General features: G+C 42.7%; 1 protein-coding gene across 1 annotated transcript in view; it reads right to left on the minus strand.

Annotated features, from left to right (window-relative positions):
* The window catches only part of LOC139556285 (discoidin, CUB and LCCL domain-containing protein 1-like), a 44,207-nt gene extending 23,614 nt beyond the window's left edge, over positions 1-20,593 (minus strand). The window contains exons 1-7 of the mRNA XM_071370072.1: positions 20,280-20,593; positions 16,753-16,971; positions 10,345-10,488; positions 9,626-9,677; positions 7,757-7,829; positions 4,081-4,214; positions 1,887-1,927 (exon numbers count right to left, since the gene is read on the minus strand). Coding sequence (XP_071226173.1) covers positions 1,887-1,927; positions 4,081-4,214; positions 7,757-7,829; positions 9,626-9,677; positions 10,345-10,488; positions 16,753-16,971; positions 20,280-20,352 — 736 coding nt within the window. The 5' untranslated portion in view covers positions 20,353-20,593. The remainder of the gene's footprint in view (positions 1-1,886; positions 1,928-4,080; positions 4,215-7,756; positions 7,830-9,625; positions 9,678-10,344; positions 10,489-16,752; positions 16,972-20,279) is intronic.
* Positions 20,594-25,636: the final 5,043 nt, after the last annotated feature.

A 25,636-nucleotide genomic window follows, 5' to 3' on the forward strand; every position in this document is an offset into this window, starting at 1 on the left:
CAACAGAAGTAAATAACAACAATTCTGCTGCTCTAACTGAATAAGATTTTACCAAAAATATTCCCACTACTTCCTCTGCCCTCTGTTCTATTGGCAAATGTATAATCACTAAAGAACAAACGGGAAGAGCTCTGTTCGAGACTCCTATCAACGGGATCTGAAGAACTGTAATTTACTATGTTTCTCGGAAACTTGGCTGAACAAGAACATGGATAATATTCTAGCTCTTTTTTTCTATGCACCGGCAGAACAGAACAGCAGCGTTGGGTAAGCTCAAGGGGGGTGGAGTGTGTCTCTTTGCCAACAACAGCTGGTGTTCAATCTCTAATATTAAGGAAGTTTCAAGGTTCTGCTCACCTGAGTTAGAATACCTCATGATAAGCTATAAACCATACTATTCACCATGAGAGTTTTCATCCAGATTTTTCATAGTTGTTTATTTACCACCACAAACCGATGCTGGCACTAAGACCACACTCAACAAGCTGTATAGGGCCATAGGCAAACAAGAAAATCGCTCCTACTGGCCAGTGATTTAATGCAGGAAAACTAGAATCCGTTTTACCTCATTTCTGTCACCTGTGCAACTAGAGGCAAAAAAAACCTCTAGACCACCTTTACTCCACACACAGAGACGCATACAAAACTCTCGCTCACCCTCCATTTGGCAAATCTGACCATAACTTTATTCTCCCGATTCCTGCCTTCAAACAAAAACCCAAACAGGAAGTATCAGTGAATGCTAAGCTGCAGGACTGATGTGCTAGCACAGACTGGAACATGTTCTGGGACTCATCTGATGGCATTGAGGAGTTTACCACATCAGTCACCGGCTTCATTAATAAGTGCATCGACGACATCGTCCCCACAGGAGACATCCTGTCAGAACAGTCCCAGGAGCAACTAGTCTGACTAAACCCGTTAACTCTGCAACCAACTAAAACCCTATGTAAAGAAGCTATGACTCTTGTCCTCCTCACCATTCCAACATAATGAGAGAGTGGAGCTTTGAGGAAAGTCAATAAGGAGCTAGTCTTAATTAAAGTGCAGGACATCGACAGTGTTGATGAGGTCATGAAGAGTCCAGACTAGGGAACATATATGTCAGACATGTCATGGCATCATTTGTCAATTTGTCATTTGAGCATTGATGCTGTCTGAGTTGATCGGAGAGCAAAGATCCCTTTGTGCAATTATTGATCTTTTAGAAAGAGCAGTCCTTTTGAGCAAAACAATTTACCACATAAGGCCTATGTGAGAGTGTCTACAAGAAACATGACAACTGTAAATTGGGAACGAGACACATTTTACATCACAACTTCTTTGAAAATGTGTATTGTTGTCCAGAGTAACTGAGAGTAAATAAGCCTAATATGTGCAGTCTGTTTTCTGACACAGCTGTTGTACCGTCAAGTGTCTGAACACATCTGTACTGTGACACCAACAGTTGATTTGTGAGCTTTCCCAGGCCTGCCTGCCTGTGATATAGATAGCCAGAACCTCCACAGTTATAGCCGACTGACTGGATGAAACTGTGCCAGACTGCAAACAGCTGTATGAAAATATCACACAGACAAGAGATACAGGGTTCCCACGCTTCACACCAAGATAAGGTGTGACTAGACCAGCTTTCATTTTCCAAACCAGATCTTTTACCCCGTTTGACTGTGAATTACTTCCTTTTTCAACAACTATCAGTAAGTCATCAGAAATGCTGGCATAAAATGTTTAATTTAGTAAGTGGTAGGCTTTGATACATTCCTTCCTGGTGAAAATGCAGCACATTTTATTATGTGATAAAAACAATGGCCTAAGAAACTGTAGTTTAAGAAACAACAATTTAAGAGCATAAAATCAGTAGAGAAAGAGAACAAAACAAATGTTACCATTAATGAGGAACGTGAAGAGAGCTTCGGACAAAGAGCCGCTGGAAGAAGAAAAAGAATATCCATCAATGGCGGGCCGTTAGCTTCAACGATTACAATTACAGTGATAGATTGAGGGCATGCCATTGTGGAGAGCCTGCCATTGTGGAGAGCCTGCCATTGTGGAGGAACACCCATTGTGGCCACAAAGAAGCATCACCAGATTGTCCCCCCCTCCATTTCTCTTCCCAAATCAGCCTTCACCGAGAATCCTGTGCTTTGTTTCCCCTGCTCTTCCCTGTGTAGTCTCTTCTCTCCTAGCGCTCTATAGCTGGGGTATAAACCTGAACACATTAAGACACCAGGATTGGTGTTAATTACAGGGGGCTAGTTGGGAGAATTTTATATTTCTCCACCATCACTCATCACTATCATTTTCACCAGCTTCCTGGATCAGATTTTTTTTTTCTTTGAACAGTTCAGAAAAGCAGACGTGGTGGTTAAATTATATTTATGGGCGATAAGAGGTGTGTGTCAAAGTACAAAAGATCAAACACTTTAACGTGGGTACTGACTTTCACCTGCACCTGGGAGTGTCAAAATGATCTATTATCTAACAGTCAAAAAGAAACGGTTCCTGCTACAACATGAATAAAAACAGGCATCCATCTTGGTTTGAGCTGATCCGTTTCCAATAACAGAGTCATTATCAAAACAGATATTGATCCTTTCTTCCAAATTGGACAGAGACTGTTAGATCATCACGGTCAGCCATCCTGGGAGTGGGAAGCATGGTGCTGTGGTTGATTGAGAGAAAAGTATGGGCATGGGTCTTGTCAGAGTAAATATTGTTCATGTCTTAATCCAGCAGAATCCAATTAGGAAGTCAAGTTAAATCAAACTTGTATTATCACAACGGCTTAACAGAATCCAATCCTTGCTGCATTTTATACATACTGTTGGAGTGTTAGTTAACTTCATGTTCTAACACAACCCAAGTATTCATCCCCTTCAGCAAAGGCCAAGTATTTGGAGAATTAGACTTTCAAGAGAAAGTTCTATCAGGAGCCAGAGAACAACACTGAACATATTAAATTCAGCAGTGCATGTTCAGCCAGTGAATGCCATGAAGAAAATGTGACCCCATGCATGTTTCCTTTGTATAGAATATGTTTGCAAAGCTCATACAATGTTGTTACATGGCTATAAAGAAAATGTCAGTGTACAATATGTTAATACACAGGTTCAGTAGGACAAAATGTTTATGTGCTGCTACAATTAAGATTTATTTGCTACACATAATAAGGGTTCACATTTACACATTTAGAAAGTGATTGATTGATGCGGAGTGCTCGATATGTGTAGAGGGCAAATCAATACAGGGTAATATGTGAAAACCGAACCTATACATTTCAAAATGTCACAATTTGATTTGCCATCACTGCACCAATGCATTCACATAGCTAGGCTTAGGGGCTCTGAAGCCTATTTGATATGAACGACTTATCACGTTAGGTTTGCATGCATTACTTCAAATGACAAAATCCTCCTCCCCCACTGAACATTAAGGACAGCTTGAGTGATGGCCATTTCTTTAAGAATCAAATCAAATTATTTCAAGCCCCTTTGCCTTCACTCTGCTGTCATAATATTAGTGATGCGTCACTGTGTTACATGTATAAAAGCTGACTATACGACTACACGCTTTAGTCAATTATGACTGATGGACACTATTATTCTCTCTTCCCCCACCTCAGAACTCCATCATAAATCTCTATGAATGCCATAGGCATAGGCAAGACTGACTGTCTCTGACATTTGTGAGAAGCCGACTAATCTATCATTGAAACAGTGCAGGAATGCTAGCCCGCTAGCCCTGCCTGATTAATCCGGTTTCTACCTAGGTAAACCTGGCCAAGGTCTGGGGCAGCAGACATTTATTTAAGACTCGAAGCAGAGATGACACAAAACATAAGAGTTGTCCCATCATGCAGGTTTATGCTCCTCTTAGGAGAGTTATTATCAACAACTTCCATCAGACTGTTAAAAAAATAAATCCTAAACCAGTGGCTAATGTTTGTGGACACCAATTGGTACCTCTGCTTACAGAAACCTATAGTGCTGTGAAGGGCAACATGTGAGGCCTAACATTCAAGTCTACTGCTGTTGTACTGCCCATCCTCTGAACCATGGCCTGTAATTCCCCAGTACTCACTCTTTGGATTGGATCCCATTGGCTCTGGTGGCGTGGTAGTGACTCAGGCCTTTGTGGGTCTCCACGGATACCCAGCCTCCTAACTCATCCAGGATAACCCCTGCATGGACGGCAGCCTTACACAGCACAGACGTCTGAAACAACAGAGAGATATAATATATTAGACATACAGAACTGAGGTCTGAAACCACAGAGACCACAGGTGTGATATAGAGACAGACAAACACATAATAGAGGTCTGAAACAAGAGACAGATATGCTATAACACAGACAGACACAGCTCAGATAACAACCAGGGCTAAACACAGAGAAGGTGGGAGAAGTGTAAAACTCCAGACACTCTTGTAATGGAAGTCTGAGCTAGCCAAACTGTGTGTGGTGCTACCACTCAGACATAAAAAAAAAACATTTCACCAAGAGAGTGTGGGCCATGAAATACATACATAAAACTTGGACTTTCAACAAAAGTGAATGAGCTTGGACTACTGCTTCCATCAGTGCACCATTCCTCTCATGTCTGAGGTTCCCTTCAACGTGGCACATAGGAGAGCAATGCAGCTCCCCGTCATTCATCTGTGTCAGCAGTGGGAGCGCAGGCATCTCATCCCAAATTAAAAAGGCAATCTCGTGACATGGAGCCACAGTAGACGCTAATCTAATATAAGCCCCATGCATTCTCAATCACATCACACTTAATTTACACGTGGGGAAAAAATGCACATTGTGATTGCATTCAGGGTCGATATTTACAGTAATTGCAGCTGTAGGAGGAATGTCAAACATACTTCTCTGTGGTGCGTTACTTAGGAAAGCAGTACTTTGTCACTTAACATTCAGTACCTTTGGAATAGCTAGATGCCTACCTCTCAGAGATCGCCCCACCCTGCTGCTGAAATGAAGGGCTGGGACAGGTTAAAAGGAGCTCTTTGATGGATAAGTGTATAACAGGCATTTCCTCCACAAGACAACGTGAAATGCCTTACAATTAACATAGCAATCACTGGAGTGCTGTAAAAATGAACCGTAGCTCTGCCGATAAAATTTTCCATAAAGTCCATCAAGGATCTATTGAAACAAGCACTCAAACACTAATATAGGTGAAAAATGTATTTCTGAAAACGTATTGTTGTTCAAACTTGATAAAAAAGACAGAAAGAAATATAAATATATAATCTAACTTCAACATGGAGACAAGGTGAAAGCTCAGTGTTAAAATCAGTTACGGCTCATTTCAGCCTGCAGCTATTTCCTCCCTGTCCCTGTAAAAAGCCTGGCTGGTCTGGTGACTAGGTGTTATAGGTGAGCACTATTCTCCTCTGAGTGGGGGAGGGAGGGAGGGAGGGGGAGAGGCTGCTCGACAGCTCCATGGTACAGATCGGGGGCCAGTGGCTGGGGCCCTGAGGAGCTGCTTTACAGAGGCCTGGCTGTCGCTTATCTGGACTAACAGCTGCTCTTGGGTCAGATTTAACTGTCTCATTATTATTACTCTGATCATTTATACACTGCCGGGTTGGCCGACTACCACACCGTAAATACATTGAACTCTGCCCTGCCTGTCTGTCAGCCGGTGGAGCAGATGGATAGGCTCTGGTAGTTTGTATATGATATCATGGCCCCAGTCAGAGTTATGGCTAGAGACTAATCATGGACTGTTGCTGGAGCAGGGCTGGGTTCAAGGCTGGTGCTACTGCTACTAGTAGGAGCGTATTAGACTAGATAATGGCTTGACTACATCAGCCAAAGACCGTCTGGTTCTAACTGAGATTGTCCATGTATCCTGCCTCTGTTAACCTCCTTGTTTAAACCTCTGCGGACTATTTCATTTTAGGGGTGTGGAATACTACAGAGTAGGAGAGGAACTATCAAAATGTCACTTACTTCCCTGCTGTCACTTACTTCCCTGCTGTCACTTACTTCCCTGCTGTCACTTACTTCCCTGCTGTTATTTCCCAAGGGTCATAAGCACTAACTAAGTAGACCTTTCAACCAACAAAATATGTTGCTAAATTATTAATTCACTTAGTGCTTATTAACACTGAATTATGACATATGGTATGATAACCACATTAATTACAGATACACAGTGTATAAAATACATAGCCACAATGTGTAGAGGTCTTGTATGGTTATAATAAATACACTCTGAGGAACCATTAATGCCATACGTGTTGGTCTAAATGCTAATGAGTGTGTCTATTGAATGGACAGATAAACACCTTCTGTTCCACAGGCATCATCTCCTCATAATCTAGGCCCTCCACCAAACCCTCCCTATACAATAGCCTACGCGGACTAATCAATCGCTCTGGCCCAGTCTCTCCCAAATGGCACCCTATTCCCTATATAGTGCACTACTTTTAACCAGATCCCTATGGGCCCTGTTCAAAAGTAGTGCATTATAAAGGGAATAGGGTGCCATTTGGGATGCACACCAAGCCCTCGACGCATGCCAAGCCCTCGACGCTCATCCTTCTTCCCAGCAGACGGTTGGGAAGTTCTCTGTTGTTGTGCTCCTCCAGGCCTATTGTTGTGGGGCTGGGGCTCCCTGCTGGGCTTCCTAAGCCTGGAGCTGTCTGTCACACTGACCGCCTGGCCGGTGGGCGGCCGCTCAATAGCCCCAATCAAACCCCAGAGAGAGCAAAACCTCAGGAGGCTTGGAAAGTCCCTGGTCTGGAAAGCCCCTCTCTTTTTAGATACTGAAACCCATGCAGGGCTGGCCAGGGTAGCAGAGCCAGAGGACCACTGGGATCGACCCATCCAGGTGACCCACATGAAATGCATCCTGAGCCCCATAGAGAGGAGGACTAGTATAACTACAGTTCTGGAGTATTTTGGTGAATACAGTGACCAGAATCTTCTCACAGAGCTTAGTCTATATGTGTGTTTGGCTGTTCACCTCAGAGTGTTAGACATCTTATGGTATTACACGTTAGCTACTATTTCCAGGTATTACAATGAAACAGCCTTACAAAGAGAGGTAGACATCTCTAGCTCTAACTATGTGTAATGAGCCCAAAGCATTCTACAGTACACAAGCCCTAAGACAAAGCAGACCGAGTTACACACAAACACCAGGTTTTACAGTTGCCTTGCCCCTGTGGTTTGGCTGCCCTGTGATGCAACCTAACAGCAAAGTCCAGCTCTGCTGCTGAGTAAAAATGCACCACAGTTACATAAACAGATGACCCATCCAATATACCTCCACAACCACTTTATGTGTGTTCCACAGCAGCAGCCAGACAAAAGCACCAGCAACGACTGGTTAGCCTGGGGACAACTTCTCCTGTCCAGCTTCTGGTGTGTCTGTTTCTGCGCCTAACAAGGGCCCATTCAGACCTACTACTACTCGAAGCACCTTTGGGCTGAGGTGCTCCAAGTGGTGCCTCAGAACAGTCGTGTTCCTCTGACAGAAGACAGGACAATGTAATCAAGGGTAAACAAACAAGTGCTTGGCTGGCTGCTTCAGGGGACTAGAACCTGTTAGGACAGAACTGCTGCCAAGGCTTCCAACAACACAACGATGCCTCGTAAATACCTACTCTGCAAACCAACATCTGTGGTTAAAAACTTTCCCCAGGGGGGAGGCAGTGATCAAACAGCATTTCTGTCCTCTTTATAAACCTGGAAAAAAGCCAGAGAATAGGCAACCTTTGAGAAGGACTAGACTTTTACTTACATGCCTGTAACCCTGGGAAATGTCCCCGGATATGTCGCCTGCCACTGCTTTGCATCCTGCCGGACAGTACTTCCTGTGGGGGTAGACAACAATAGAACACACTTGTTGACAACACATTGGCCCCATCCTGTCAATTTCACCAGATGGACACGGTTCAGTGGAGTGGTAAGTAATCTCTTCACACCAGAGACGGTCTCTGCTTACACCATCAACATTACTACACTCTAATGGGACAAAATGGACTTAATGGAGAAGTATAAGACACTTGAATCTAAATTGTATATATACAGTTTACATACACCTTAGCCAAATACATTTAAACTCAGTTTTCACAATTCCTGACATTTAATACAAGTAAAAATGCCCCGTCTTGGGTGAGTTAGGATCACCACTTTATTTAAGAATGTGAAATGTCAGAATAATAGTAGAGAGAATGATTTATTTCAGCTTTTATTTCTTTCATCACATTCCCAGTGGGTCAGAAGTTCACATACACTCAATTAGTATTTGGTAGCATTGCCTTTAAACTGTTTAACTTTGGTCAAACGTTTCGGGTAGCCTTCCACAAGCTTCCCACAATAAGTTGGGTAAATTTTGTCCCATTCCTCCTGACAGAGCTGGTGTAACTGAGTCAGGTTTGCAGGCCTCCTCGCTCGCACACGCTTTTTCAGTTCTGTCCACAAATTTTCTATAGGATTGGTGTCAGGGCTTTGTGATGACCACTCCAATACCAGCTTTGGAAGTATGCTTGTGTCAGAGTCGTGTGTATAGGTGGCAGGGAAGTCAGGCGCAGGAGAGTTAAACGGAGTGTAAATGGAGACTTTTAATAAATATCCACTTAACATGCTCCAAACACGAAAATGTACATACATAAAATAAACATGGGTACGAGGACCCGTCGCGCACCTATACACCAAGAAACAACACTTGACATAAAACAATCTCTGACAAAGACATGAGGGGAAACAGAGGGTTAAATACACAAGAGGTAATGGATGGGATTGAAAACAGGTGTGTGGGAAGACAAGACAAAACCAATGGAAAATGAAAAATGGATCGATGATGGCTAGAAGACCGGTGACGTCGACCGCCGAACACCGCCCGAACAAGGAGAGGCAACGACTTCGGCAGAAGTTGTGACAGCTTGGGGTCTTTGTCCATTTGGAAGACCCATTTGCGACCAAGCTTTAACTTCATGACGGATGTCTTGAGATGTTACTTCAATATATCCACATCATTTTCCTTCACATGATGCCATCTATTTTGTGAAGTCCACCCAGTCCCTCCTGCAGCAAAGCAACCCCACAACCTGATGCTGCCACCCCCGTGCTTCACGGTTGGGATGGTGTTCTTCGGCTTGCAAGCATCCCCCTTTTTCCTCCAAACATAATGATGGTCATTATGGTCAAACAGTTATTTTTACTGTTTTTAACTGTAATGTTTATGTCAGACCAGAGGACATTTCTCCAAAAGGTACGATCTTTGTCCACATGTGCAGTTGCAAACCATAATCTGTCTTTTTAATGGCGGTTTTGGAGCAGTGGCTTCTTTCTTGCTGAGCGGCCTTTCAGAATATGTCGATATAGGACTTGCCAAAACTGTAGTTTGTTAACAAGAAATGTGTGAAGTGGTTGAAAAACAAGTTTTAATAACTCCAACCTAAGTGTATGTAAACTTCCGACTTCAACTGTATATATCAGAATATTGAGGAAATGCGATAATTGACTAGCTGAGGGATAACAAGGGGTAATATTTTTCATTAAGGCCCATAATCAATCTAGGAATCTATTGCCATTACAGTTAATCAAGGACTCAAAGCAAGACATTTGACTTGTCTCAGACACACAGCCACATACAAAACAACCTTACCTGTATTTTAAGTCTGAGAAATGGCTGCCTTTATCCAAACATGTGAGCAAATCTGAGGGGAGAAAACAGGGGAGGAGCCGAAAGACAATGAGGGGAGAAAATACCATGTGACCAGTAGTAGAGCAGACAGAGGAAACCAGCCCTGTGGAGCAGAAAGGACCACAACAACAGGATGTAGACCCTGCTTCCTTCACTCCCTCTGGGATGAACATTAATGTCACACTCGCACAGACACACACACACACGCACAGACACACACACGCACACACACAGTCATTGCTCTTAGTGATCAACTACATGATGTTTTGGTCATCAACATCTTAATGGTGGAAACAGGCATAACCACCAAAACCAGTTTGTAAACTCCTGGAATATCCTGGAGTCTCACTGTGTGTCATTCAATATGGTCTGACTTACAGCAGTCAATGCTGTGTTTGATAATGCTGCATGTAGAAACAGCCCCAACCCTTCTGGGTTTACCCTAAGGAGAGGACAGGACAGGACAGGACAGGCAAGTGGTGGCACGTGGCACAGCTGATTGATTAACCAGTAGCACTGACTGTCCTCAGTGGAAAGAGAAGGTCAACCAAAGGACCGCACAGAAAAACACACATGTAGAATTCAGACAACGGTGTATTCTTATCAAGATCATTGTTTTGGCATGAAACAGCATTGAATCATTAGTTTAGGTGTAGATCTAGAGAGAGAGAGGCTCAAACCTCTGTGATCCCCTGAGGAGTAGGAGAACAGGAACCCTCGGCCCGAGATGTGGCGCCCGCTGCGGAACTGGACGATGACCTCATTGGAGTCCGTGTGTACCTCTCTGGGGTAGGACTTCAGGCTGCCACAGAAGGTCCCATACACTGCAACAGGAGAGATGGACATAGGTTTATCATAACCACCATTCATCTGCATTTTGACAGCAATATGAACTCATTTCATATTCCAAATGACCAACACAAGATGGTGCGACCATATCTGAGGTCAAAGAGGTGGGAGAGGCAGACAGGTTCTGACCTGCCATCTACACGGTCCCCCCTACCCACCACCCCACAGGGGCTGTTTGTCCCTCCAGGTCTCCCTGACAAGGCTCTCTATTTTCAGCCCCAACAACCCAAACCACATGTCATCTGAACTGCTCTTCCTCTCTATCACACACAGGAGGAAAAAATGCTTCCCTTTTGTCAGCGACAGGAATCTCACTGTAAATAATTTGCAGGGCAGACAAAGGGAGGGGGAGAGAGAGAGAGACACCCAAACCCAGCACAGTGCCCAGGGCCCTTTCCAAAGACCGGGTCTCAGCCAGGCAGCCCGTGCTGGTTATGTTTGGTCTCAATGGCCTGTGTGGCTTTGCTTCACCTGACGACCATGATGAAACATGAGGCCTCCACCAGTCAGCTCCATGGCAACCACATCCTCTGGGTGGAAATCACTATATCCACTCCATCACTGAACTACACGTCAACAACACTGAGGGATTTCATGATGAACAAATAATTACATTCCCCAGCCCTATTGCCCTACGGAACATTTGAAGGGTCATATAAGGAGTTTCAAAGAAGTGTGAAAATACAACTTTCAAGGTATGACCGGGAATGGGATACTGTAAATATCATTAATTCCTATGGATATTTATGAGCAAAACATGTGAAACCTGGTCAGTGATGGAATACTTTCACCAGGAATCTGTTGAGGAGAGAAGCCAAGGTGTTTCACCACTGAGGTTTCAAAGGGCCTCTGACACCCTGGCCTCTGTACTGGTAACCTCAGCTGTGGGTGGGTTGCAAAGTGGGCATGATGATCATTCACTACAGCATGATGGATATAGCAGCTCAACACTACCCTCAGCCCATATCCTGCTCTTCACACCAGCCTCCCTCCAGCCCAGTAATTCTTACTCAGAGTAGCAGTGGCAGGCTGGAGGAGAGACATCCTGCTATAGTGCTGCATGACAAATGCTTTCTGTGTGGTCCTACGCGCTGCTAACATGGAGAAAACCCAAGACGTCTCATTACTTGTCAGAAATACTATGACTAAAGGGGGTCAGAACTAGAGGTCGTCCGATTATGATTTTTCCAACGCCGATACCGATACCGATTATTGGAGGACCAAAAAAAGCTGATACCGATTAAATCGGCCGATTTTTAAAATTTATTTATTTATTTATTTGTAATAATGACAAATACAACAATACTGAATGAACACTTTTATTTTAACTTAATATAATACATCAATCAAATCAATTTAGCCTTAAATAAATAATGAAACATGTTCAATTTGGTTTAAATAATGCAAAAACAAAGTGTTGGAGAAGAAAGTAAAAGTGCAATATGTGCCATGTAAAAAAGCTAACGTTTAAGTTCCTTGCCCAGAACATGAGAACATATGAAAGCTGGTGGTTCCTTTTAACATGAGTCTTCAATATTCCCAGGTAAAAAGTTTTAGGTTGTAGTTATTATAGGACTATTACTCTCTATACCATTTGTATTTCATATACCTTTGACTATTGGATGTTCTTATAGGCACTTTAGTATTGCCAGTGTAACAGTATAGCTTCCGTCCCTCTCCTCACCCCTACCTGGGCTCGAACCAGGAACACATCGACAACAGCCACCCTCAAGGCATCGTTACCCATCGCTCCACAAAAGCAGCGGGGGAACAACTACTCCAAGTCTCAGAGCGAGTGACGTTTGAAACGCTATTAGCACGCACCCCGCTAACTAGCTAGCCATTTCACATCGGTTACACCAGCCTAATCTCGGGAGTTGAGAGGCTTGAAGTCATAAACAGTGCAATGCTTAAAGCACAGCGAAGAGCTGCTGGCAAATGCCCGAAAGTGCTGTTTGAATGAATGCTTACGAGCCTGCTGCTGCCTACCACAGCTCAGTCAGACTGCTCTATCAAATATCAAATCATAGACTTAATTATAACATAATAACTCACAGAAAAACGAGCCTTAGGTCATTAATATGGTCAAATCCAGAAACTATCATTTTGAAAATAAAACGTTCATTCTTTCAGTGAAATACGGAACCGTTCCATATTTTATCTAACGGGTGGCATCCATAAGTATAAATATTCCTGCTACATTGCACAACCTTCAATGTTATGTCATAATTACGTAAAATTCTGGAAAATTAGTTTGCAACGAGCCAGGTGGCCCAAACTGTTGCGTATACCCTGACTCTGCGTGCAATGAACGCAAGAGAAGTGACACAATTTCCCTAGTTTAATATTGCCTGCTAACAGGAATTTCTTTTAACTAAATATGCAGGATTAAAAATATATACTTCTATGTATTGATTTTAAGAAAGGCATTGATGTTTATGGTTAGGTACATTCGTGCAACGGTTATGCTTTTTCGCAAATGCGCTTTTGTTAAATCATCCCCCGTTTGGCGAAGTTGGCTGTCTTTGTTAGGAAGAAATAGTCTTCACAGTTCGCAACGAACCAGGCGACCCAAACTGCTGCATATACCCTGACTCTGTTGCACAGAACGCAAGAAAAGTGACACAATTTCCCTAGTTAAAAGAAATTCATGTTAGCAGGCAATATTAACTAAATATGCAGGTTTAAAAATATATACTTGTGTATTGATTTTAAGAAAGGCGTTGATGTTTATGGTTAGGTACACATTGGTGCAACGACAGTGCTTTTTTTGCGGATGCGCTTGTTAAATCACCTGTTTGGCGAAGTAGGCTGTGATTCAATGATAAATTAAGAGGCACCGCATTGATTATATGCAATGCAGGACAAGCTAGATAAACTAGTAATATCATCAACCATGTGTAGTTAACTAGTGACTTTGTTAAGATTGATTGTTTTTTTAAAGATACATTTAATGCTAGCTAGCACCTTACCGTGGCTCCTTGCTGCACTCGCATAACAGGTAGTCAGCCTGACACGCAGTCTCCTCGTGGAATGCAATGTAATCGGCCATGATTGGTGTCCAAAAATGCTGATTGTTCTGAAAACTTGAAATCGGCCCTAATTAATCAGCCATTCCGATTAATCGGTCAACATCTAGTCAGAACCTGGTAATATCAGGATGTAGGATGGGACATAAACCTAACACATTCAATGACTAATTTCTCTGAAAAGGGGGAAAAAACATCACCAAATTCACTGGGAATACATTTCATAGGATGAAGAAACAATAGTCCAAGCCGCAGGTCCATACTACTTGTCAGACACAGAGAACTAATACTATATACTCGTTAGGTGTGATTGGGGGGGGGGGTCGTTAAAATATTATATGAATCCTAGAAATTACAATTATCAATTTAGATGCAATCAATTGGCTTAATTTCTCAAAGATAAAATAATATTAGAAACAAAATAATGTTGCAGGAATGCTAATCTTATCTGTTTCTAACAACAGAAAGGATTTCAGAACAATCTGATATGGTTGGTGTTGAAATCCTTTCTTGTGCTTTTTGAGGTGGAACTACCCAAAAGCACTTGTCAAACCCACCAACAAATATGGTCAAACCCCATCAAAGCCCATAGAGATCTCAAGGTAAAAGAGAGCCTATAATGGAATACAGTGACCTCCAAAAGTATTGGGACAGTGACACATTTTTGATTCTTTTGACTCTGTACTCCAGCACTTTGGATTTGAAATGATACAATGACTGAGGTTAAAGTGCATACTGGCAGCTTTAATTTGGGGATTTTTTTATCCATATCAGGTGAACTGTTTACAAATTACAGCACTCTTTGTACATATTCCCCCCATTTTAGGTGAACAAAGGTATTGGGACAAATTCACATATATGTGTATTAAAGTAGCAAAACATTACATATTTGGTCCCATATTCATAGCACACAACATGTAAAGTGTTGGTCCCATGAGCTGAAATAAAAGATCCCAGAAATGTTCCATAAGCCCAAAAAGCTTACCGTATTTCTCTCACGTTGTGCACATTTCTTTACATTGGTTAGTGAGCATTTCTCCTTTACCAAGATAATCCATCCACCTGACACCTGGCAAATTCTCACCTTCGATGGCCACTTGCACACTGGAGAAGTGTGCTCTTCACAGATGAATCCTGGTTTCAACTGTACCGGGCAGGTGGGAGAGCGGTTTGCTGATGTCAAAGTTGTGTAAAGAATGTCCCATGGTGTCGGTGGGGTTACGGACAACGAACACAATAGCATTTTATCGATGGCAATTTTAATGCACAGAGACCCCATGACAAGATCCTGAGGCTCATTGTCATGCCATTCATTCGCCTCCATCACCTCATGTTTCAGCATGACAATGCACGGCCCCATGTCACAAGGATCTGTACACAAATACTGGAAGCTGAAAATGTCCCAGTTCTTACATTGCCTGCATACTCACCAGACATGTCACCCATTGAGCATGTTTGGGTGGCTCTGGATCGACGTGTACGAAAGCATGTTCCAGTTCCCGCCAATATGCAGCAACTACGCACAGTCATTGAAGAGGAGTTGGACAACATTATACAGGCCGGGCCTCCCGAGTGGCGCAGTGGTCTAAGGCATGGCATCGCAGTGCTAGCTGTGCCACTAGAGATTCTGGGTTCGAGTCCAGGTTCTGTTGCAGCCAGCCGCGACTGGGAGACCCATGGGGCGGTGCACAATTGTCCCAGTGTCATCCGGTTTAGGGGAGGGTTTGGCCGGCAGGGATGTCCTTGTCGCGCACTAGCAACTCCTGTGGTGGGCCGGGCACAGTGCACGCTGACACGGTCGCCAGGTGTATGGTGTTTCCACCGACACATTGGTGCGGCTGGCTTCCGGGTTAAGTGGGCATTGTGTCAAGAAGCAGTGCGGCTTGGTTGGGTTGTGTTTCAGAGTACGCATGGCTCTCAACCTTCGCCTCTCCCGAGTCTGTACGGGAGTTGCAGCGATGAGACAAGACTGTAACTACCAATTGGAAACCACGAAATTGGGGAGAGGGGGGTAACAAATAAATAAATTATGAAAAAAATACAAAAACAAAAAAATACATTACACAGGTCACAATCAGCACCCTGATCAACTTTATGCAAAGGAGATGTGTCGCGCTGTATGAGGCATATGGTAGTCACACCAGATACGGACTGGTTTTCTGATCCACGCCCATATTCTTTTTAAGGTATCTGTGACCAACAGATGCATATCTGTATTCCCAGTCATGTGAAATCCATAGATTAGGGCCTAATTAATTTATTACAATTGACTGATTTCCTTATATAAACTGTAACTCAGTAAAATCTTTGACATTTTTACATTTATATTTTTGTTCAGTATACATCAAGCTTGTGACTCTACAAAATTGTTGGATGCATTTGCTGTTAGTTTTGGTTGTGTTTCAGATTATTTTGTGCCCAATAGAAATATTGTAAATAATGTATTGTGTCGTTTTGGAATCACTTGTATTGTAAATAAGAATATAATATATTTCTAAACACATCTACATTAAATGTGGATGCTACCATGATTACCAATAATCGTGAATGAATCATGAATAATGATAAGTGAGGAAGTTACAGACGCACAAATATCATACCCCCAAGACATGCTAACCTCTCACTATTACAATAACAGGGGAGGTTAGAATTTTTTTGGGGGGTATGATATTTGTGCGTCTAACTTTGTCACTCATTATTCACGATTCATTCAGGATTATTAGTCATTGTATGCTATGAATATGGGACCAAATACTAAACTTTTTACAGCTAGTGAATTTGTCCCAATACTTTTGGTCCCCTAAAATACTATGTACAAAAAATGCTGTAAATGGTTTACCCAATATGGATGAAAATACCAAAGTTCTGGAGTACAGAGACAAAACAACAATGTCGTTCTGTTGGCTTGGATGTCCTCAGACCATCAGGATCACCCACAACTTCCTCTTTGTGTGAGGCTATTCTCAAGTACAACAAAGACATCCGCCCTCTCCTCCGGCTCTTTATATATAAAAAAATACCCCAGAAGAAACACTGTCCTTGTCTCAGTGAATAGGGAAGCTCAGTCTGACATGTGCTTTTCATCTGTGGAGAAGGAATGTTATGAAGACTGTGGTCTGTGCAGCACCACCGCTAGCTAGGTCACACTTTCATCACCACATAGAACCAGAGAGACAATAGCCAAGGCCAAGATGGCTGACTCAGACTCACCATGCTCGCCTCCGTAGACACCCTTGAGGACCTTAACGTAGTCCAACTGGCAATCCTGTGCCTCCACGTCCAGGTCTCCGAACCTGAGGACCAGGCTGTTGCCCTCTGGCACGCGGATCTTCCACTCGCACCAGGTGTTGTTGGGGTAGGTTCCCGGGTAGTTCTTAGAGGAGAGGACACCACTCTCTGGGCCCAGCATGGAGTGGCCACAACCGTCATCTGGACAAAACCATAGGAGAGAAGTCAAGTTAGATCAGAAGAAGTTCCGTCTCCATTTTGGTGTTGTATTTCTGTTACATTTTTTAAGACTAGTTAAACCATGATATGAGGAACACACGTGATGGTGGAGTTAGGTGGAGAAAAACACGAACTCTCTCAAACTGGAAGGCAAATAAGAACATTCACCATTCAAGGCTCAACTTTCACTCCACAAACACGCCAAACAACCTCACCAGTAAATGAGACATATTGTTCAGTTTGCTAGCTAGCCAACATGACTAATTTTACTAAGCTAACAGTTTGAAATGAATCAAGGAAAGCAGCAGGTCTACATAGAGAATGTGCCAGTACATATGAAAGGAATCACTTGTGTTAAGTAGACATTGAGGGAGGGAGACAAGTCAAGACAAGCAAAACAAAAGACACTGTACACATTGCATTGCGTCAGACAAATACAAGCTCTGATGACAGCTATTGGAAGGCAGTCTTAATTACATCAAAGTGAGTAAAAATTTGCCAATGTCTCAATGAGTGGACATCTTCTCAAACAGACAAGTCAAAACAAATAGGAGTTACTTCACAGAAATACCTGGCTGATGTATTTCTGCTTAAGAATGCAGACACAGCAAAGCAAAAAAAGCACAACCTCCAAGAAAGGCAATGCTCGATCTCTCTCTAGAGATTCCCATTGGGTGGCACGAGAGGTGGGGTGTCTGTCTGAGATGCTCAGCTGCTTGGGCTAGGCCAACTCCAGGCTCTTTCAGAAGGTGTGGGGCTTCCCTTTCGTGTGTGTGTGGTGTGTCAGTGGCTCCCACGCCTCGGGCCTAGCTCAGCACCCTGGTGACACGGTGGACACTGTTTACAGAGAGGTTAATCCACTGTCCCCCTGGGTGTGGCATTAACACTTGTGACAGCACTAACAGGCCTGCAAGGGCTTCATGGCAGCTGTGGCCCACAGAGACCAGTCACCGGGACTGCTTCACACAGACCTAGGCCCTGTCCCTCTAATCCCTAGAGACTTCATGTAGATGTGAAATTATTAGCAATATTTATTAACAATATGGTGAAAAATCTACCTAGCTTATCATAGGGCAAAGTTGCGCTACTATCACGTCTTATGCTTACACCTATCCCCAATGCATCGTACCTATTCAATTTATTTCAGATCTAGCCAACATGAAGTGCCTAGCAGGTTGGGGCTTGGAGGTAGGGGCTAGTGTTTGGACTGGGCCCTTGAATTTAGATGTATGTAGAACAGAAACACATAGTCCAGACATCAATGGCAGGATCTGTGCAGTGCTGGATCATTTCACACAGGCCTAAAACATGCATGAAATAACACTGGTTTCTGGATAAGGATCTCTACAGGATCTCTCTTCTTTCCAAGGACGGTAAATCACATTTCATGGAAAAACATTTAAAGAAAATGAGTTGGCCTGTGGACAAATGAATGAGGCTATTAAAAAACACATGATGGCAGCTTTGACTTGACTGGCCAGTCCACAGCCATGCAGCGATGGTTACGTCAGCGTCACACACTGGGCAGGCACACACAGTGGCCTTTGTGGTCCAAGGTTGGACTCAGTCCAGATGTGAGGCTGGGCAGACACCACAGCGGGACCGAAAAATGTAAACAAGATGCAGCTACCCACCTGGGGGCAAGCACAGGAGCGGTGGCATCGTCACACAACGGTAAAGTAGGAGAAGGTCAGAGTGGGCCCTTTAAGATCCCCTCAAGAGCCTTTTTGAGTAGTGGTTTGTTTGGAACAATAAAAATCCAGGCTCAGCCCACATGCACTTTAAATACCTACTGTACAACAAAATGTTTACATGACAGCGTCCCCAGCAGATAGACCTACTAAGACATTGTTTTGTTTATATATATCTTCAATGACCTAGACATTTATCTGATCCTCTCAGATATGGGCTCATGTGTTGGAGGTTTCAGTCAGATTTCACTTATTGCCTTTTTTTTGTTCCTTGAGATTCCTCATTCATAGCAAGGTTGCATTTCTCTCTATGCAGTGCACATACTTCACTGGAGTAAAACCTTTATGCATCCTTATTTCACTTCAGTCAAACTGATATACACCAGCAAACTCATGCATTGATTTTTACTAACAGAGAATATAATTATGCTATTTAAATTTTAAATGCCAGTGCATCTCTCATCGTCTCTCCTGAACACCTGGCTGACTCCTGCCCTCGGGACAAACATGAAATATTCACTTCACACACTCAGAGGGGGGGCTGTGGAAGCAGATGCAATGTAACAGGCAGGGAGGCTCACCATACAGTAATACCAGGTAGAGGGGCTCTGTCAGACTACAATGTGCATTGGACTAAAACTGTTCACTGCATGGATCCACACAAGGATCCCAAAGGCAGCCAGTGGGAGAGCTTTGGCTGAGTCTCCTAAACTGCTAAGGCATGCGTGGCGCTGTAGGGCATTGTTCAGCAGCCAGTGGTGACTCCTTGGTACTGAGAGACAATACCACAGGAGCACAGGCACAAAAGGATGGCACTGCTCCATTGTCATTATAATGCACGTATCCTACTATGAGCCTATCAGGCTAAATAATACAAAATCGAGCCATGCCGCCCATTAGTGTGGTGATACAGGAGGATGATCAATCACACAACTATTATAGTTTCAGCTCCAGTACCTCCTATTTGGCTGTTTTATCACTGGTGAAAGTCACCTATCTTCTTAGGGATTATTAAATTACATTTGACATGTAGCCTATGTAAGCCTACAGGCTTAATGGTTAACCATTGAACTAAGGACTACTATACTTACTTTCAATATTCCCCTTCTAAGATAAAACAGCTCAGAGAGTTAAGGAGTAATGTTTGAAAGACAACTGTAAAAAATGACTGGTTATATTTTCTCACAACGTCCTGCATGTTTGATCTCAACTCAATGTAGCCTAACAGTGATTCAATGTAACAAATACACGATTCATTGTAATTACACGACACACACTATTGTTACATTTGATTATTGGCAAACCAGTTATGACAAGTACTTAACATTCGAGGCTTATTTAACAAGCCACACACAATGTGTTATTAACCCTTTATGTGTCATGTGTTTAAGGCACCGTCTGGTGTGCTTTCAACACATGGCACACCAAAGTCTAGTAAAATGTCAAACTATCGGTGCCATGCTGAATTAAAGAATATTCAGTTTCCATCGAATATAAAGTAGCGAGACCTGTTACCTAAAATCTGTTGTAGTTAAAAAAAAATAAGTTATGGGTAATCGTGTAAATCGCTGTTGCTTTAACGACGGTTAGTTTACTTACCGAGTTTTTCACCAAACGCGGAAAGTATAGTCCAAACGACAAAGAATCCATTAAGTTTCTCCTTTCCCAACATCTCAGATTTTATCCAAAGTAACGCAACGAAATCGCATATGGAGACACATTTGTCTCGTCTTCATGGGATAATTTTCTTTAGGAAGGTTTGCTGTAAATCAAAGGATCCCGATGCGCTTCTTGCGCTTCTATCCTGCCTGTATCTCCACAGTAGATTCCTTGAATGAACTCTTCCGTGTTTCATCCACAGGCGGCACCCAGTGCTCAGGTCGACCAACCAGTCTGACAGCCACGGTGTCGTTGGGGAGAGGACTATATTTGTTTAGCAGCCAAGACAGGCAAGAGGCAACACTTGATCAAAATAATTGTTCAACTGCACACCCCTGCTGAAAGATAGGCCTATGATCTTTTATACTAACTCAAATCAGCCAAATAGGAGGTACTGAGAACTCAGACTAAAATAGAACCAGTTCAAACATTACTCCTTGAAACTGTCTGAGCTGTATTATCTTAGAAGGGGAATATTGAAAGTAAGTATAGTAGTCCTTAGTTCAATGGTTAACCATTAAGCCTGTAGGCTTACATAGGCTACATGCCAAATGTAATTTAACAATCCCTAAGAAGATAGGTGACTTTCACCAGTGATAAAACAGCCAAATAGGAGGTACTAGTAGGCCTACTTCATACAGGCCTACTATTCTGTAATAAATTGCAATGCTATTGGTCATTGGCTATTCTAGCTATTTATTTAATGACACCTACTCATTCAAGGGTTTTTCTTTATTTTGACTATTTTCTACATTGTAGAATAATAGTGAAGACATCAAAACTATTAAATAACTTATATGGAATCATGTTATAACCAAAAAAATGTTAATCAAATCAAAATATATTTTATATTTGAGATTCTTCAAAGTAGCCACCCTTTGCCTTGATGACAGCTTTGCACACGCTTGGCATTCTCTCAACCAGCTTCATGAGGTAGTCACCTGGAATGCTTTTCAATTAACAGGTGTGCCTTGTTAAAAGTTCATTTGTGGACTTTCCTGCCTTCTTAATGCGTTTGAGCCAATCAGTTGTGTTGTGACAAGGTAGGGGTGGTATACAGAAGATAGCCCTATTTGGTAAAAGACCAAGTCCATATTATGGCAAGAACGGCTCAAATAAGCAAAGAGAAACGACAGTCCATCATTACTTTAAGACATGAAGAAGGTCAGTCAATGATTTTCCTTCACTCTGCGGTCCAACTTATCCCACACCATCACAATTGAGTTGAGGTCGGGTGATTGTGAAAGCCAGGTCATTTGATGCAGTACTCCATCATTCTCCTTCTTGGTCAAATAGCCCTTACACAGCTTGGAGGTGTGTTGGGTCGTTGTCCTGTTGAAAAATAAATGATAGTCCCACTAAGCGCAAACCATATGGGATGGCGCATCGCTGCAGAATGCTGTGGTAGCCATGATGGTTAATTGTGCCTTTAATTCTAAATAAATCACAGACAGTGTCACCAGCAAAGCACCATCATACCTCCTCCATGCTTCGTGGTGGGAACCACACATACGGAGATCATCCGTTCACCTACTCTGCATCTCACAAAGACACAGCGTTTGGAACCAAAAATCTCCACTAACCCGGACGCCGCCGCCCTATGGGACTCCCAGTCACGGCCGATTGTGAGTGACGCCTCAAGTCTGTAGTCTGTAGTGACGCCTCAAGCACTGCGATGCAGTGCCTTAGACCGCTGCGCCACTCGGGAGGCCCACTGAGGTATATTTCAAACCAAATAATTTTTGTCTTTTAGTCAAGTAGTATTTTACTGGGTGACTTTCACTTTTACTTGAGTTATTTTCTATTAATAAGGTACCTTTACTTTTACTCAAGTATTTGAATTGAGTAATTTTTCAACCACTGCTAATGCCTGCCCATACCATAACCCCACCGCCACCATGGGGCACTCTGTTCAAAACACTGACATCAGCAAACCGCTCGGTCACATGATGTCATACATGCTGTCTGCCATCTGCCCAGTACAGTTGAAAGCAGGATTCATCCATGAAGAGCACACTTCTCCAGTGTGCCAGTGGTTATTGAAGGTGAGCATTTGCCCACTGAAGTTGGTTACAACGCCGAGCTGCAGTCAGGTCAAGACACTGGTGAGGACTACGAGCATACAGATGAACTTCCCTGAGATGGTTTCTGACAGTTTTTGCAGAAGGTCTACAGTTGTGTAAACCCACAGTTTCATCAGCTGCCTGGGTGGCTGGTCTCAGACGATCCCGCAGGTGAAGAAGCCTGATGTGGAGGTCCTGGGCTGGAGTGGTTACACGTGGTCTGCACATGGTCTGCGTTTTTGAGACCGGTTGGATGTACTGCCAAATTCTCTAAAACAACATTGGAGGTGGCTTATGGTAGAGAAATTAACATTCAATTATCTGGCAACAGCTCTGGTGGACATTCCTGCAGTCAGCATGCCAATTGCACGCTCCCTCAACTTGAGACATCTGTGGCATTGTGTTGTGTGACAAAACTCCACATTTTTGTGGCCTTTTATTGTCCCCAGCACAAGGTGCACCTGTGTAATGAGGATGCTGTTTAATCAGCTTCTTAATATGACACATCTGACACGTGGGTTATCTTGGCAACGGAGAAATGCTCACTAACAGTGCGTATTAAACATTTCTGGGAACTTTTATGTCAATGAATTATGGGACCAACACGACATGTTACGTTTATATTTTTGTGCAGTATATGTGAAAGACATGCACCTAGTGTACAAAACATTAAGAACACCTGCTCTTTTCATGCCATAGATTGACAAGGTAAAGCTATGATAGATGAAGGGGAGGAGACAGGTTAAAGAAGGATTTTTGAGCCTTAAGACAATTGAGACATGGTTTGTGTATGTGTGCCGTTCAGAGGGTGAATGTGGTAAGATCATAAAATGGAAGTGCCTTTGAACTGTGCATGTTAGTAGGTGCCAGGCGCACCAGTTTGAGTGTGTCAAGAACTGCAACTAGTTTTTTACACTCAACAGTTTCCTGTGTGTATCTAGAATGGTCCACCACCCAAAGGTCATCCAGCCAACTTGACACAACTGTGGGAAGCATTGGGGTCAACATGGGCCAGCATCCCTGTAAAATTCTTTCGACACGCTTTCGCGGGGGGATTGCAACTCAGTATTAGGAAGGTGTTCTTAATGTTTTGTATATAATGGGTTGATTAGATCATGTTTACATGAAGTTTAACTTTTCAAATAATGTCACACATTGTTTTCTCTCACACTCATGGAGTTCAAATACCCTTATGCATGCTTCTCTTTTGCCCTGTCTCTGTAAGTCTTTATCCAGACATTCAAATGTCATTTTGATTGACTGTTGTTGGGGCCGTTTTAGGGAAATCCATTTTTTTTAAATTCCTTGTTTATAGAAAAATGTGACTAGAACATTTGTTATTGGTGGATGAACAGCGTAGCTGACGGTTATTGATAATGATAATTAAACAAAGATCTACTTTACTGTAAGGGCCATCTCCAAATTGTCCCCCTGCTGCTCTCTTGCCAAAGACAGAGCAGTTATACACTGTCAAACAGTCACAGTGCTGTTCTCTCAGGGGAGATGATGAGTGACTGTGGGAGCTCCCCTATCCTTGTTACAGGGCCTGCTGCTAGCTGCGACAAACCCGTCGACACGTCTACATCTGAGCTCCATTAGACACTGCCTCTATTACATGGGCTCCTATCACATATCATATCACAATAAATTATGAGACAAAACACTTCTGCCATAGACTGACCAGGGAATCCATACACTTTTATGGTTTTGATAATGGAAAATGCAGCTGGGGATTAGGCTTACTACCTGGTATAGATCACATCAAGCAGAGTAAATCACTAGCTGGCTAGAACTAAGTGCGGGGACCAAAGGCACATAAAGTGTTATAGTGACATGATTATGCAGTAATGAGTTAAAACGGGAGGAAGTATCCAGATAGGCAGACTCATAAGGACAGACTGTCTTAATGCTGTGGACCATCGTTTGTTAGTCATATATTTAATCCCCTTGATGTACTTTTTCTCTATTTTTCTCCTTTTTTACTTTGATTATTAAACAGCAAGGAATCTTACAGATTGTGCTTTAATGTTTATCTTTGGTCCATAAATTGAATAGTGGAACTATATCTCATCCTAGTGGAGTTTCTGTGCACTACATGTTAGGCAAACTTCAAAAATTGTAGGCACAGGAGAGACATGAGAGGTTAGTTATATTTAGGAGAGATGCAGAGTGATCTACAGCAAATATTTCATTCTGTTGATGTTCCTATTACAGAACTGAGTCTGAAAATGGTTTGAGGTTATTTTGAGGTCACTCTGAAGTATGTGACTTTCTGTACTGAAGGCAGAGAAAGCATCGACTTCCTTTTTTTACACAACTATTTCACGTGTCACCCATTACACTTGCTGTGCAAAGCAAACACACTTCTGAAAGCGCTCTGGAAATTCACTGTCTGTAACTGATTGAATCACTGACTTTGGATAAAATAATCGTCTAAATGGCCCGCTATGTTGAAACAAATATGGATAGAATATAGCAGCCTGCAGATGGCGATGTTGATTGGGAAGGGATCTCTTCCTCTTTTTTCTTTACAGGGAATAACACCCATTTCAATGGCGACTACTCTTGTCTCAGTGCTTATTACCTACACATTATATTGAACCTAAATGAGGTATGACCCCCAAGGTGAGAAACAATTTTCAATAAAAGAAAAGGGAGGAGCCTGAACAAATAGCACAGTCGTTGGTTGCCACTGGAACAGACTCAATAGATTATGGCTGTAATTTACAGTAGCCTACATTTCATGAAAGTCCATAAGGCTGGTTACTCTCCTTTGTCCTCAGAAAGTTTACATTTTATTTTCAAATGACATTTTATTTTCAAATGACATTGACCTACAGTTTTCAGTAAATGTGTTCACAGGGGACAGGCAAGATCTTGTCTGGATTATTTTCAACTATTTGTCAGTAGTGTAACTTGGTGAAAACTATAGTAAGGGCCAAATAAAGTAAATATCAAGGCACAAGGTGAGACCCAGATGCATACACTGAAGGCAGATGGTTGGAGTCTTACAATGTTTATTAATCCAAAGGGGTAGGCAAGAGAATGGTCGGGGACAGGCAAAAGGTCAAAACCAGATCAGAGTCCAGGAGGTACAGTGGCAGACAAGCTCGTGGTCAAGGCATGCAGAATGATCAGGCAGGCATGTACAAAGTCCAGAAACAGGTAAGGGTCAAAACAGGAGGACTAGAAAAAGGAGAATGCAAAAAGCAGGAGAACGGAAAACCGCTGGTT

The sequence above is a fragment of the Salvelinus alpinus genome, chromosome 27 (genome assembly GCF_045679555.1).
Source record: "Salvelinus alpinus chromosome 27, SLU_Salpinus.1, whole genome shotgun sequence".
Lineage (NCBI taxonomy): Eukaryota > Metazoa > Chordata > Actinopteri > Salmoniformes > Salmonidae > Salvelinus > Salvelinus alpinus.